The following is a 13,938-nucleotide window of genomic DNA, read 5'->3' as shown; positions in this document are numbered from 1 at the left end:
TCTCTTCTCTTTTTTTAATGAGATCAAAAGTGGCTCTTCACACAAAAGAGGTTGCCGACCCCTGCCCTAACACTATGCATAAGCTTGTGTCTATTCTGTTATTTTGTTATGTTATTTTGGTTGTTTCTGTTTGCGCGCTTCAGTTTAAAACAAGTAATATAAAAAAAAAATTTTAAAGTCAATTCCTACTTAGGTCAACAAAGAAAAATTTTATTTTAGTTACTTTTTATTAAATAATTACAATTAATATAAATATGTATATACATATGACAGAATCACAATATTAAGTGGCAAAATAGAAAGCGAATTTCCTTGAAATTTTCCATTTTCCTTTCTATATATGGTGTTGGACTATTATTTTTATTCACATGTTTCATTTTCCATTTTGTTCCCTCCTTGACTCAGACTAGAACCCAGAATGAAAAAAGAATATTTTTTTCCAGCGATCTACACGCTTCGCCACTGACGGTATTTATTCCTAAATTTATATCCTGCTAAATATCTTATATAAGAGAAATTTTTTTCTCCCATATAAAACTAAAATTAATTAATTAAATTTAATTAATGAATTAATATTTGAAAAAACTGTATTAACATCAAGTGTCATCCACTAAAAGTTTAAAAAAATGTATTTGAACTTGAGTGGATGAATAACAAAAATTTATCGATTTTCGCAAGAATTGAACTCGCATTCTTCACCTTCACGTGAAAAATACTGAAATCCTTGCATTTTACCAATTGAGCTACTGCCTGTTGATGTCAATTTTATTCCTAAATTTATATAAGAGAATTTTTTTTCTCCCATATAAAACTAAAATTAATTAATTAAATTTAATTAATGAATTAATATTTGAAAAAACTGTATTAACATCAAGTGTCATCCACTACAAGTTTAAAAAAATTTATTTGAACTTGAGTGGATGAATAAAAAGTATTTTATTAACGATTGAAAATTTGAACAAGATATATAAATATATATAGGGAGAGTGTGAACTAATAGTAGGAATTGAAAAATGAGCGAAATGAACAACAACGTGGTCAGATATTTTTAAAAGAAAAATTTAACCGCATCCGGGAATCAAACAGATATGATTAATACGTTGGGTGACATATTTCCATCGTATACCACAGTTAAGAAATGACTACGTGAATTTAAAATGAACATAGACACTTGTGAATATGTACACCTCAGTAGAAGACCAAAATCAGTCTTAACTGAGGAAGTGACCAATTAAATCAGCCCACGACAGAGATGAGTTGATGGAATGATGTGAGATCACAATCCGTTCATTACTTATTTAAAGTTTGTGAGATCAGGCCTATTTATGGAAAAATACAGTCCACATTCATAAAACAATTATCAGCAAGATGGGTTCCAAGGACGTTGACACTTCATCAGAGCCAAATGACAGTGAATTTTTCGGGGGCACTTCCAGCAAAGTTCAATAGTGATCCTGACTCATTTTGTAGACAATTTGTTACGATGCATGAAACACAGAGTCATCACTTCATTACTGAGGGAAAAAAGGAACAATCGAAACAGTGGAATCGTTACGGATCTCCTACTCCTGCTCTTAATCATCTTTCCAGCACTTGGTTTTTCTTGGCTTCTGTATGGCTGCTGGGAGAATTTTACTGCTTATCTATTTGCTGCATCGACATACAAGAAAACTGCGTGTGTAGAAGAAGGAAAAGTTGCATCTCTTATGTACTGTTCCATGCGGGCAACTCATCAGTTCACAAATCTCACGTTGCAATGGAGCTGAATTCATGAAGCTGAATTTGAAATCGCTGTTCATTCACCAGATGTGGCTCCCAGAGACTTATTTATTTCATTGATTGAAGGATTACTTGGAAAAAATTTTCAGAGTAACATTGATGTGATGTATGGTAAATAATGAATTAACCATGCATCAAATCAAATGAATTATTGATATCGGGACCATTAGGAGTTTCTTGTGAGGGCAAATATGCTACAGACTGATAAAGTGCTTTGAACTTCAAAGGCATTACGCTGAGAAATAAAATTTATTTTCGGTGTGGCTTAGTAGGTACTTCTAAAATAGAATTCTTTTTGGTCACACCTCGTATGGCATTAATAGTAGTTCTATTACCGTGAAATAAACGGATCTGATATTATGATAACTTAATGTACCAAGCATGCAGCTGCTTTTCCAAAAATTTTCATTTGAGAGGAGAAGCTAAAATAGAATTATTGGTCATTCCACATGTATCTATGAAGATAGTGGACGATAATTTTCCATGTGGGGGTACGAACCGTCCAGTTTCATCGCAACGCTCATGCATGAGTAATGTACTTTATTATTCAACAGAGCTTTAAATTATAAATAAATAATCTTTATCGAAAAGTACTCCAGGGGCTCACATCTGGTGAGTACGGGCTTGGCACACCCAAGGTCTTGAGCTGGATATCATCATTCTTCTCTTTCTTGGTGATTCCCTCCTACTTCTGACTCTCTCTCTCTCTCTCTCTCTCTCTCTCTCTCTCTCTCTCTCTCTCTCTCAGGGTAACTTGGAAATTTTTTTTTAGCTGGTGCAGCATAAGCCTCAGGCTTTCTTGCACTATATGGCTAGTAATAATAATAATAATAATAATAAAGAATGTACCATATCCTAACAACTACATAATGTCTGTCGAGGCAGGCAGTTAATAATTAAATTAATTATAAGATTTACTATATACTAATTATTCATGTGAAATCCCCACATTTTGTGAACGTTTGAGGTTACCGCATTACAAATCATTCCATCTAGCATCACGGATGTATTCAAGGTTGAGCAGAGGGCGCATATGCCAAAAATTTTAAATTAAAGAAAAAGACAGCAGGAGCATTCTAAATAAAAAAAAAAAAAAAAGCTCAAAAGCCTGTCGTCATACCCCCCCTTACGATGCCTGTACCTGGTAGCAATGCCCCCATCCTTACGATGACACCTAGAAACGCCACTGTCTAGAATTGTAATTACATCAAAAGCCCAAAGAAGGGAAAAGGGAAGGAAAAGAAAAAGAGAAACGGAAAAGGTAACCACTTTATCCCCAAAGTTCGTGATACGCCACTATGAAACTAGATAGCTATCTGTTTCATATATTCTCAGCTTCCGGTTAGCAGACACGCACAAATTGCTTCAGGATTTCAATAAGACAGAAACGAGGAAAATTTGGCACAACAAAAAAAAAGGAACTAAATTGAAAAACAAACTTATAAACTATAATAATCAAAAAATTACTTAATTTCAAAATACCAGTATTTTCTCAATTTATTTGTTTACCGGACAATAAGCTCAAATACAGGACTGTCACAGTTGTGGTTGTGTGGTAATCATGTCATTTACATTTGCTTAGATGCTAATATTTGCATAAATATAAGATAAACAAATTTTCTGTTTATAGTTTGGGGTAGTTACATAAGGTCAGAAGAGTTTCCAAGTGAGAGAGAGAGAGAGAGAGAGAGAGAGAGAGAGAGAGAGAGATATGGTACAACAACAACATCACCGTATTTAGAAGTCACGCAGGCCGGAACCACAGTCAACTCAAATGTGTGTGTGTTTTGTACCCTGGCGTTTTTACACTAGTTACGACGGTCGCCTACAGTAATATAATATGTAATAATTATGTATATGGTTCTTAGTATAAATATATATTTATACTAATCTGTATATAGATACTTCTCTATCTGCAATAATCTAATCTATATTAAATTATTCGTCTGCGTGGATAGCACAGTGGTATCTTCAGAGTTCTCCTCCCACCGGCTGGAAAAAGCCCAGGTTCGAATCCAGTCGATGACGCGAGGAACATCCCTGGGCTTTTTTTTCAATCTGTGGTTGAGTTAGTCAGTCTCAGGCACAGATAGCAAGGTTTTTTCCCAAAGGAAAAATGGGGTTTTAAACAGTATTATTCCAGATGACTCTAATATAATAGTTTTTGTATTAAAATATTCGGTCTCAGGCATATATAGCAAGGTTTTCCCCCTGAAACACTGGTGTTTTTCGCCCAGCAAAGCAGCCAAATCGACCAGAGAACACATGCAATTTAGACACAAACACATGGGTAGTAGAATGACTTTCTAGGTAACACTAATATTATAGTTTGCATTAAAATATTAGTACAATATGCTCCAAACAAAACTTCACAATGAGATATAAACTTTCTAACACTAGCAATTTCTAAAGAAATTTTGTTGATTCGCATAGGGAGGGATTTTTTCTCCAACACGTGTAACCAATACACGGTTGGATCGTACACTAATTTCATTAAACACTTTATTGTTTAGGGTGAAGCCTAAACAATAAATAAACTATATAATTCCCCCCCCCCACGTATACACACTAACGAATCCTTCCCGATCATTCACTCATACGTTGTTAATAATCATTAAGGTTAAACGTGAGTAAGGTGCACCTTCGCTGTGGTTCAGGTGTACCAGGCTAGGCTAAGGTTTTATTCCATAAAAATTAATTTATTCACCAAAGATCAGCATAAAAATATATTCCCGAAAAAGCAATGGGCTTCTCTCACTAAGACAGTACCCAGATATTCAGTTTCCCATGACTAAGTTTAAACAGTATTATTGCAATATTCGTGGGGGGGGGGAATATTGCAATATTCCCCCCCCCCCCCACGTATACACACTAACGAATCCTTCCCGATCATTCACTCATACGTTGTTAATAATCATTAAGGTTAAACGTGAGTAAGGTGCACCTTCGCTGTGGTTCAGGTGTACCAGGCTAGGCTAAGGTTTTATTCCATAAAAATTAATTTATTCACCAAAGATCAGCATAAAAATATATTCCCGAAAAAGCAATGGGCTTCTCTCACTAAGACAGTACCCAGATATTCAGTTTCCCATGACTAAGTTTAAACAGTATTATTGCAATATTCTTTGCTCTCTCTCTCTTTCTCTCTCTCTCTCTCTCTCTCTTTATATATATATATATATATATATATATATTTTTTTTTTTTTTTTTTCCCTCGGTTAGACAAGTTCAGAAAATTAACTTACCAGACAGAAGTCTTAAAGTTATAAAAATAACAACGGAGAACATATCGTCGAATATCACATTTAATTTTTGAGTTTGCGACATTGCAGCTTTCAGATTACTCCAGTTGCCATGTATAACTGTACAGGACACCTGATGATTCGATTTATTGGCACTTAATCAAAATATACTTTACAAATAACCAATGCATATGTACAACTAAGCCATTTCGAGTCATCCCAACATCTAACAAGCTACTTTTCGTTTTAACCCACGTATTCATAAGACCATCCACGCTCTTGAAAAGCACGTCACAGTCATCCTCATAACAGCAACAATATACTACTCTTTTAAAGAACCAGATACCTCAAGAGATCTGTAAAATAACCTGTGACAGTGGTTAACTTCCTGTGGATAATTGCCAGGATACGGGAAAGGAAACGAGTTCAGCTGCTCGTGAAGCTGTTTGCTACAGTTCCGATTTGTGGAAGCAGCCAGGCATGAATTACGCAGTATCACTTCAAATACAAAACCGAAATCTCGGTTGCTTGCCGGATGCCGACTGCGTTATGATGATTCATAGCTGACTTTGATAGGAACTCTGAGCTTCACTTGTCTAATGATGTTTTATTATTATTATTATTATTATTATTATTATTATACACTCTAAGTGATACGCATATTGCATGAATGTACTTGACAATCCGCGTACACATAGATTTGATTACAATCGGGCTGTCAGGTCAAGAATTTTAAGCACCTGGATACAATCAAGAAAATGACTTCTCCACCCCTGCCCCTAGTCATATGAAAGACAGTGGTTATTCTCGCTCCTGCTCTCTAAACATGAAAAGACCTGTATTCATTTTGACACCGCAAGAGCAGTCACACTGAGGCGCGACCGCGTCAGGGCCTGTATTTTAACGATCCTGCTTTTATCTGGTCCATAACTTAGTTTCATCTCTCATAAAGCATCAGCGTTAAAAGGAGACGAAGAAAAGTCACACTACAAATCTTCTCTCTGCCCCCCCCCCCGCTCTTTAATTAACAAACCATGTCATACATTTGGCTCAAGGCGAATCCTCGGGGGGGGGGGGGAAGGTGCATGGATTAAATGCATCCAGGCTTGGAACCGAAAAGAGTCCCCCACCCAATCCAGACAAGAACTCATCATTGCTGTCCTTTTTTGCAATATTAATTCTTGCACTCAACTCCCCTGAACTCTATAGCTTACTTTGGTAGGGTCCTTGGAGGTCAGATACAAGATACATAAATAGTGGTGAAACCCATGTTTAGCCTCTAGAGCAAAGTTTCCGGCATCCCCCTCTCTCATACTTCTCCTTCAACCCATGCATGGTACTAAGTACCATAGGTTTTGATACCTTTCGTGTTTGGGGTTCTCATAAAAAAAAAAAAAAAAAAAAAAAAATTCTTGCCTACGCCAACCAATGTTGAAACAACGTTATTATACTAATTCTTCGTGCGAGAACCGGTGCATTCAGCCTAGTATGATAATACAGTTAAAATCGTTAAATAAAACTAGAGTGCTAAAATATACAGATAAAACGTTAAAAACAAAAATTAAAATAAGGGTAAAAACACAGGCGTTTCGGCATCAATAATTTCTTTCTCAGTTATCAAAAACTTTAATCAAAAGAGTATTTATACATGTGGCTTAGAATGATGGGCTATAGAAACGGAAATACATAGGGCGAAAGAAAATAAGAGAAAATGAAAGGTGGAAGTAAAGGCGGGGAGAACGAAGGTGGAGGATAAAGGAGTCACCTTGAATGAGCCAAAGATGCATAGGAGACGTTAATCATTCGAGGGAGCGGATAGCACTGGGGACAGCGTTTATCTCCTATTCTATTGAAAGAATGTCTGAAGTTGCGTATGTGGGCAGGTTCCAACCAGCGAAGGATCTTAAAGTAGCGTCCACTATAGATGATTTTTTGCATCACTTTGCAGAGGATTATGTCCCGCCTGCCAATAATGACATCATTTTTCAAAAGATCAATAAAACAAGGTTTTTTTTTAAATTTAATTTAATTTGTCTTAACCTTTTGTAAGTTATGACCACCTATAACTTACAAAAGGATTTGGCTGGTATTGTACTTCCGTGAATATTCCATTTAACACAATTCAACAGTCTGTCGCAGACTTATAGAGGTTAGCCGGAGAGCTCGTAAGCCAGTCAACTTCTGACTCAGGCTATGAGGGGAAAAAGACTGAACTGGACCAACAGGCACAAAACCTGGGGTAAAGAAAATTGGAGAAAGGGTATCTGCATGTGCAAGCGGACTACTAAACACTTAACTGTTTTGGGGTTGTTTTTTGTTTCAAGATGCTGGATAACTTGGATCCTTGTACCTATAGATGAGATGATGAATAGTGACAAACACCGCGGAAAAAAGGAAGCATGACATTGGTTATATCAATACATATCACTTTTATCAACAAAAATATTCAGTCTGTGCCATTTTCTTTTTTTCTCTTTTTTTTTTTACGGACTGTTATTTGGCGTTGAGCTTGCCACCATTTGAGATATAGCTTTAGGCGTGAAGTTCTACCTGTTCTACGCGTAGCATTGAATGCGGTGTAACAAAGACATTAGAATTTGACCAAGTAATTAAGGAATTTGTACAGAGAAAAGCAAGAAAGATTAGGATTTATGTATAAATAGAAACTGTACAGTTATAAACTAAATGCTAATTTGTGCAACTTAACCAGGGCCGCGCGTGGGTGTCAGCCGCCGGTGCGCAAACTTTCATAAGACTGCCCTTTATTAGAAAGGGGTTAAGATAATTAAAAATTTTATTATATATTTATTATTCTAATCACAGTTCAAAGTATTGTTAAATATATCATAAAAACAGAAAAAGTATAAATAGGTCACAAAATAAATTTTCGGCATAAAAAAAAGATTACATAGTATGATAATAATCAGTTCAACTTGTCAATAATAAGTATCACTAAAAAATAATTTAAAATTCTTTATTATTATTTTAGTATTCAAAGTACATTCAGTTCAACTTATTGTTCAATATATCACAAAAAAAAAATAAATAAATAAAAATATATATATATAGCAGACTCTCGATTTTCCGGGATAGATGGTAAAAAACAAATCTCGGATAATCGATTTCCCGGTTAATCCAAAAATACAGAAGTCCTCGACATAAATTGTAAGAATTTTCTCTTTTTATCTATTTTTTGCTTGTTATTATTATTGATTGTTTATTATTATTTTTTTTTTTAAATTTTACAATCCTAAAAAAAAAAAAAAAAATAAAGTGAAAAAAAATTACGTAGTTGCGTAAGTCGGGGCTTTACTGTATCGAAAAATGTTCAGAAACATAAAAAATATGAAGATAGATAAAAAACGAAAAAAATTACCACGTACTGCTTGCGTGTCCAAAATATGATGCTTTTTTGCGATGTCCATTTTAAATCTAATACCTTCCCTTTATTTTTTAAGATGTTGCGTATGGTTTGGTCACCAACATTATAATGATTCATTAGAGATTTAACGGATGCCCCGTTTTCAAACTTTTCAATAATTTCAAGTCTGTTTAAATGAAAGCACAACCCATCATTTTCGCGATTTCTAAACAAAAAAAAAAAAAAAAAATATATTTACTATAAAAAAAAAAAAAAAACATCCCTGACATAAATAACGAGACAAAATTTGTCTTTTTGAGGTGCAACAGAACACAAAAATCGACACGACGCACTAAAACAAACTAAACATTTATTCTCTTTTTCTTTTCTTTTGAGGGCGGGTGTGAAGACAGCGGGGTTGCAAAGATAATGGGTACACTAATCTCCCAATGACGACTTATAACGCCTCTTCTTGTCGCTTATTTCCGACTTGCAAAACATCTGTTTATAACTACTGTATTCTAGTCAATACTTGAATTTTATGATTTTTGGTTGATTTTTTTTTTTTTTTTTTTTTAATTTGGAGTCTTGAAGTGTCCCGGTTAACCCGATCCCGGTAAATCGAGTCTGCTGTATATACATATATAAGCAGGTAACAAAATATTTTTTTCGGCAGCACAAAAAGATTACATACACTGAGTGATCACTGAATTATGACTATCCCTATGAAAACTGAATGCGACCCGTTGACCACGTGAGGCACGATAGTGCGCAGTTAGTCGACCTACGTAGCATAGATAAGGTGTCAGTGTGTTCAGTAAGTAGTAAAATTCTGAGCGTGATGGGTAAAAGGAAGTATTTATCGGACTTTCTGTTTTTTTGTCCTTTATCATTTATCAAAGGATAACGGACAGATTGTGGGAGCTTGACGAGCTGGTCTGCGTCTGGTTAATGACGGTGCCTCGGTTTCCCAAACGGCTGAACTGGTGGGGTGTTCGAGAGCCGCCGTTGTTAAAGTGTACCAGGACTGGCGTCAAAATGGTCAAACAACGACCCGACGGCAAACCCTACAAAGGTCAGCGAAAGGTTAATGTTAGAGGTGAGCGCCAGGTCCGATCGTACTCGTACATACGCACTTGTAGATGGGTCAGTAGTATCAAAAGAATTTCCCACCTTTGTAATCAATATAAGTTTTCAGATGAATTTCATCGCTCATTAAATTAATTTTGCATCCTGAAGAATTTAAAATGGCTACTTTCTGTTTAGCATACAGTAATCAGAAAATGATTCTCTTGTTGGTCATCTGGAATTTTTGTGTTTAGAGAAGAGCAGAGCCTACGAATAGTATTTGGATAAGGGAGAAGTAGGAATGAAGAATGCTGTAGAAGTTTGTAGGCATCTGGAGATATCGAAAACACCAAAGACGAAAATATTAATACTTCGGTGGAATATTTGTATGCATTCTTTTCATATTCTAACAAATGTAATTGTTCGCATATGAATTCAAACACTGTTGCCCTCTCACTATTAATGTCTCCGCAATTGAATTCAGTAAACTAGAAGCAGCATTTAAAATAAACGAAATACTGTATTATTAACATCACTGCTGTTGGCAATTACTGGTATCTGTTCTTAGATGTCAGTAATCTGATTGAAACTATTCACCTTCATAGGAAGTTCCATTGACTTTGACTTTCCTAAATTATGAATTTCAGTGCTCTGTACAAATACCGACAACATCAAATCTTCACTAATCACAACTGAATTCGCAATGAAAGGTGCATGCTGGCTGAAATATTAAATATAAAAACATATAATACTGTACAGTTATATTATATAAATATAATACTGTACAGTTATATTATATAAATATAATACTGTACAGTTATTTTTTGAAATAACTTGCCAGCATTCAGGTGCTGTATGTGTTATTCAGGCACTCTGCTAGTTGTGGGACCGTAGGAAATTCTCGAGCTTTTTCATAGTCATGTTTAGCTTATTACATATTATATAAGCAAATCTTATATAATATGTAATAACTATAATCAAATAGCAGTCTATTGCACTAATATTTAGTAGTATGTAAATGTGTATTATATTTTTATATAATCACGGAATTTAATCACATACATTATAATTAAAATAACTACATATTTTGTATTCTTCGGGCTTTTGCTGCTACAAAATTCTTGATTAATGCACCAATGTTCAAATTATCCATAATATCATTTTCTATACATATAGATAAATGTTCCTGTGCCATAGTTGATCGTAAATAATTTTTTATAATTTTAAGCTTCGAGAAACTTCTTCTCCCTGGAGCAACTGACACTGGTAGTGTCAGAAAAATTCTTAGGACTACTGAAATATTCTGAAACGCATCCTGTAAATTGTTCTCGTATATAAAATTTAATAAATCGCGAGGAGACATTTCTTTTTTTATAAAACATTGTAAGGATTTGATTTCCACAAAAAGAGTTATGCCGTCAATATCACGATCAGTCCAATTTTTGTCATCGCTTAATTCCATGTGCAAATCTTTGCAATCTTTTAATATATTACTTCATTCCATTCTTTTAATGCGTAGATATTATGGAGAATTTTAAACGCTTCATGTTTGTTTGTTATTTTGGAGCCTTAGCACTAAGGCCATATTGCTCCGAGGAAATGCGGTGGTCATTCCACTGACCTTTCTGCATCCTCCGTATTTGGTGGTGACAGGCTCGAACCCCCGTCTAATCAAGAAGCGTGTGCTACGCACTGCTGCTCCTTCCCAACTGGCCACGGAGGCGCTTAAACACTTCATTATTATCTCTCAGCAGCATAAACCTTTCAGTAAGAGATGACAGAGTAGTGTCAAGTATGAAGAAGAAAAAAAAAAAAAAGTCTATTTTAAAATTATCTTTGGCATTTTTTATAGGTGCATCCCTTGCTTCACATTCAAACATTTTTTTCTTTGCTCTTTTTCGAACCTCGGGAAAAACAGGATCAATATCCAAAATATTCGCTATTTGTGTTGCAGAAACAGTTTCAAAATTCTGGTCTGTTCTATAATTTTTAAATTATTTAAAAGATGTTCAACATGTTCAGTAACTGTTTCTATAATAAATGACGGGTTCTACATCATTTTACTGATGACATTAATTTGGCTTAAAATATCATACCAAATAATGATTGAGCAAAGAAATTTAAATAAAGTTATTTTTGAAATAAGATTATTAGCCTGAGCTCTTGAATCTTTAGTATTATCATCAGTTATATCCAAGAGGGCTTGATAAATTTCCAAAATGTTAATTTTAAGAGGCTTTATTGCTTCTATTCGACTTTCCCATCTTGTATTTGATAGCGATTTTGAACGTGGGATTTTAACATAGCCCAACGCTTAGTAGATGAGGAAAAATAATTGTATAATTCCTGTATAACGCCAAAAAAAATCAACTATTTCAAACGAAATTTCCGCTGCATCATTTTGACTACTAAATTTAAAGAGGGAGCAGAACATGGTACAAAGAAGGCTCTTGGATTTGCTTCAATATTTTTTTGTTGGAGCCCGTTATGTCTACCACGCATATTTGCGCCGTTATCGTGTCCTTGACCGCGTAAATCAGAAATGTTAAGATTTAATGAATTTAAATGGTTTGAAATAAATGTATATAATCCCTGGCCAGTGGTATCGTCGACAGAGCAAAATCCCAAAAAATGTTCGTGAATTTCTGCAGTATTTTGATTTTTATTAAGATCTCTTGTTATCAGGTTTGTTCTGTTAGACTTATATCCGGAGTTGTAACAAGAATTAAAGAATAATATTTTGCGTTTTTAACCATTTCTAAAATATTTTGTTTAATACCTTCGGAAATTATATGAATTATTTCATTCTGTATATTGGATTCGATTGAAAGTCGATTAAAAACATGACCCATCTAATAAATGTTTTTTTTTTTTTTTTTCCCTTCTAATTACAACTGTTTTTCTCAGTTCATGTCCGTCACGCTACCTTTTGTTCGTCACATAGCGTAACACTAGGGGTACCGTTACAGAATTTGAGCCTTTCTGTGAAAAAATAATAATATAGGCTATATATATATATATATATATATTTTTTTTTTTTTTTTTAAAGAAGTGTGATATTTTACAAGTTTAGTTCGAAGAAATATATGTATTTAATTTATGCTTTGTATATAAATAATAAAATTCCCTCCCCCCACAACGTCCCGCATTGGCATACAAAGAATCTGCTCACATACAGTATATGAATAGTTAGATAGTATGAATCAGAGCTGAAATACTCAATATGTTCTACGTTGATAATAATATTAGTAAATTAATAAGAGGAGTTTACCTCAATATAGTACGTGGAACACTTCCGTATGATACCCTCCAGAAATTAAAACGGAAAAAACGAAAAAATCGACAACTTACCGGTACATTAAAGTAAAATATAAATAATTAAAGTAAAATATAAATAATTAAATAATCAATTTAACACAATTCAAAACAATTAAAATTCAAATTAACGCAATTAAAAGAATCTAACGAGGTAAACGAGTTAATAATGAGGTAAACTCCTCTTATTAATTTACTAGTATATGAATAGTAAAATTCCCTTTCCCCCCAAAATGGCCCGCATTGGAATACAAAAAAATCTGGTCACTTTACAGACGATTTCACGATTTCGAGTTTTGAGCACGGTATGTACTTACTTGTAATCTTGTAATTCGGGGATTCCTTCGGTTTCCCACTGATGCTACACCTAAACACAGATCTAAATATATGCTGTCGAGTAATTATGTAATCAGGGATTCCCTACGCTGCCACCGCACGAATAACAAAATTTAGAACTTACAACAATTGTATAGGGAAACAGAATTCCAAAGAAGAAAAAATTAGTCAAGAAACACTTGTCATGATGAACCGAAGACGACAAATGAAGAGCGGGAAAAACACTGACAGGGAGAAAATTGAGTATACTCAGTTATGCAAAGCCATTAGAAAGAGACTCAGAGAGGACATAAGAAGATTTAACACAAGAAAAGTAGAACAAGCATTAAGGGAAAACAAAGGATTTAAATCAGCAGCCATGAGCAGTAATACAGAAAGACAAATGATACTGAAACTGAAGAATAGCGATGGTGTACTTATAAACAGCAGAAAAGACATAATTCAAATAGCAGAAGACTACTATAGAGAATTATACAAGGAGCGAGGGAATGATACCAGCAGTGGGGAAGATGGATTGCAAAGTAGCAACACATACGACATACCCAATATTCTTCCTGATGAGGTAGAACATGCATTGAAGAAAATGAAGAATCGGAAAGCCCCGGGGGAAGATGAAGTTACTGTAGAGTTGTTAAAATTGGGAGGAAGAGACATAACACAAAAACTGGCAAGGCTCTTCACAAAGTGCATTAGAAAAGGTGTGACGCCTAAGCAGTGAAATAATGCAATCATAGTTTTGCTGCATAAGAAAGGAGATAAATCAGAAATTGGAAATTATAGACCAATTAGCTTGTTATCCAACATCTGCAAGTTGTTCACAAGGGTCATTACTAACAG

General features: G+C 34.5%; 1 protein-coding gene across 1 annotated transcript in view; it reads right to left on the bottom strand.

The window, feature by feature from the left end:
- The window catches only part of LOC150089192 (vascular endothelial growth factor receptor 1-like), a 418,391-nt gene extending 413,019 nt beyond the window's left edge, over positions 1–5,372 (bottom strand). The window contains exon 1 of the mRNA XM_090389759.1: positions 5,025–5,372. Coding sequence (XP_090245885.1) covers positions 5,025–5,106 — 82 coding nt within the window. The 5' untranslated portion in view covers positions 5,107–5,372. The remainder of the gene's footprint in view (positions 1–5,024) is intronic.
- Between the last annotated feature and the right edge of the window lie 8,566 nt (positions 5,373–13,938).

Source organism: Mastigoproctus giganteus, chromosome 2 (assembly GCF_048544385.1).
Source record: "Mastigoproctus giganteus isolate SK-2022 chromosome 2, ASM4854438v1, whole genome shotgun sequence".
Lineage (NCBI taxonomy): Eukaryota > Metazoa > Arthropoda > Arachnida > Uropygi > Thelyphonidae > Mastigoproctus > Mastigoproctus giganteus.
This window is presented reverse-complemented; position numbering and strand designations above follow the sequence as displayed.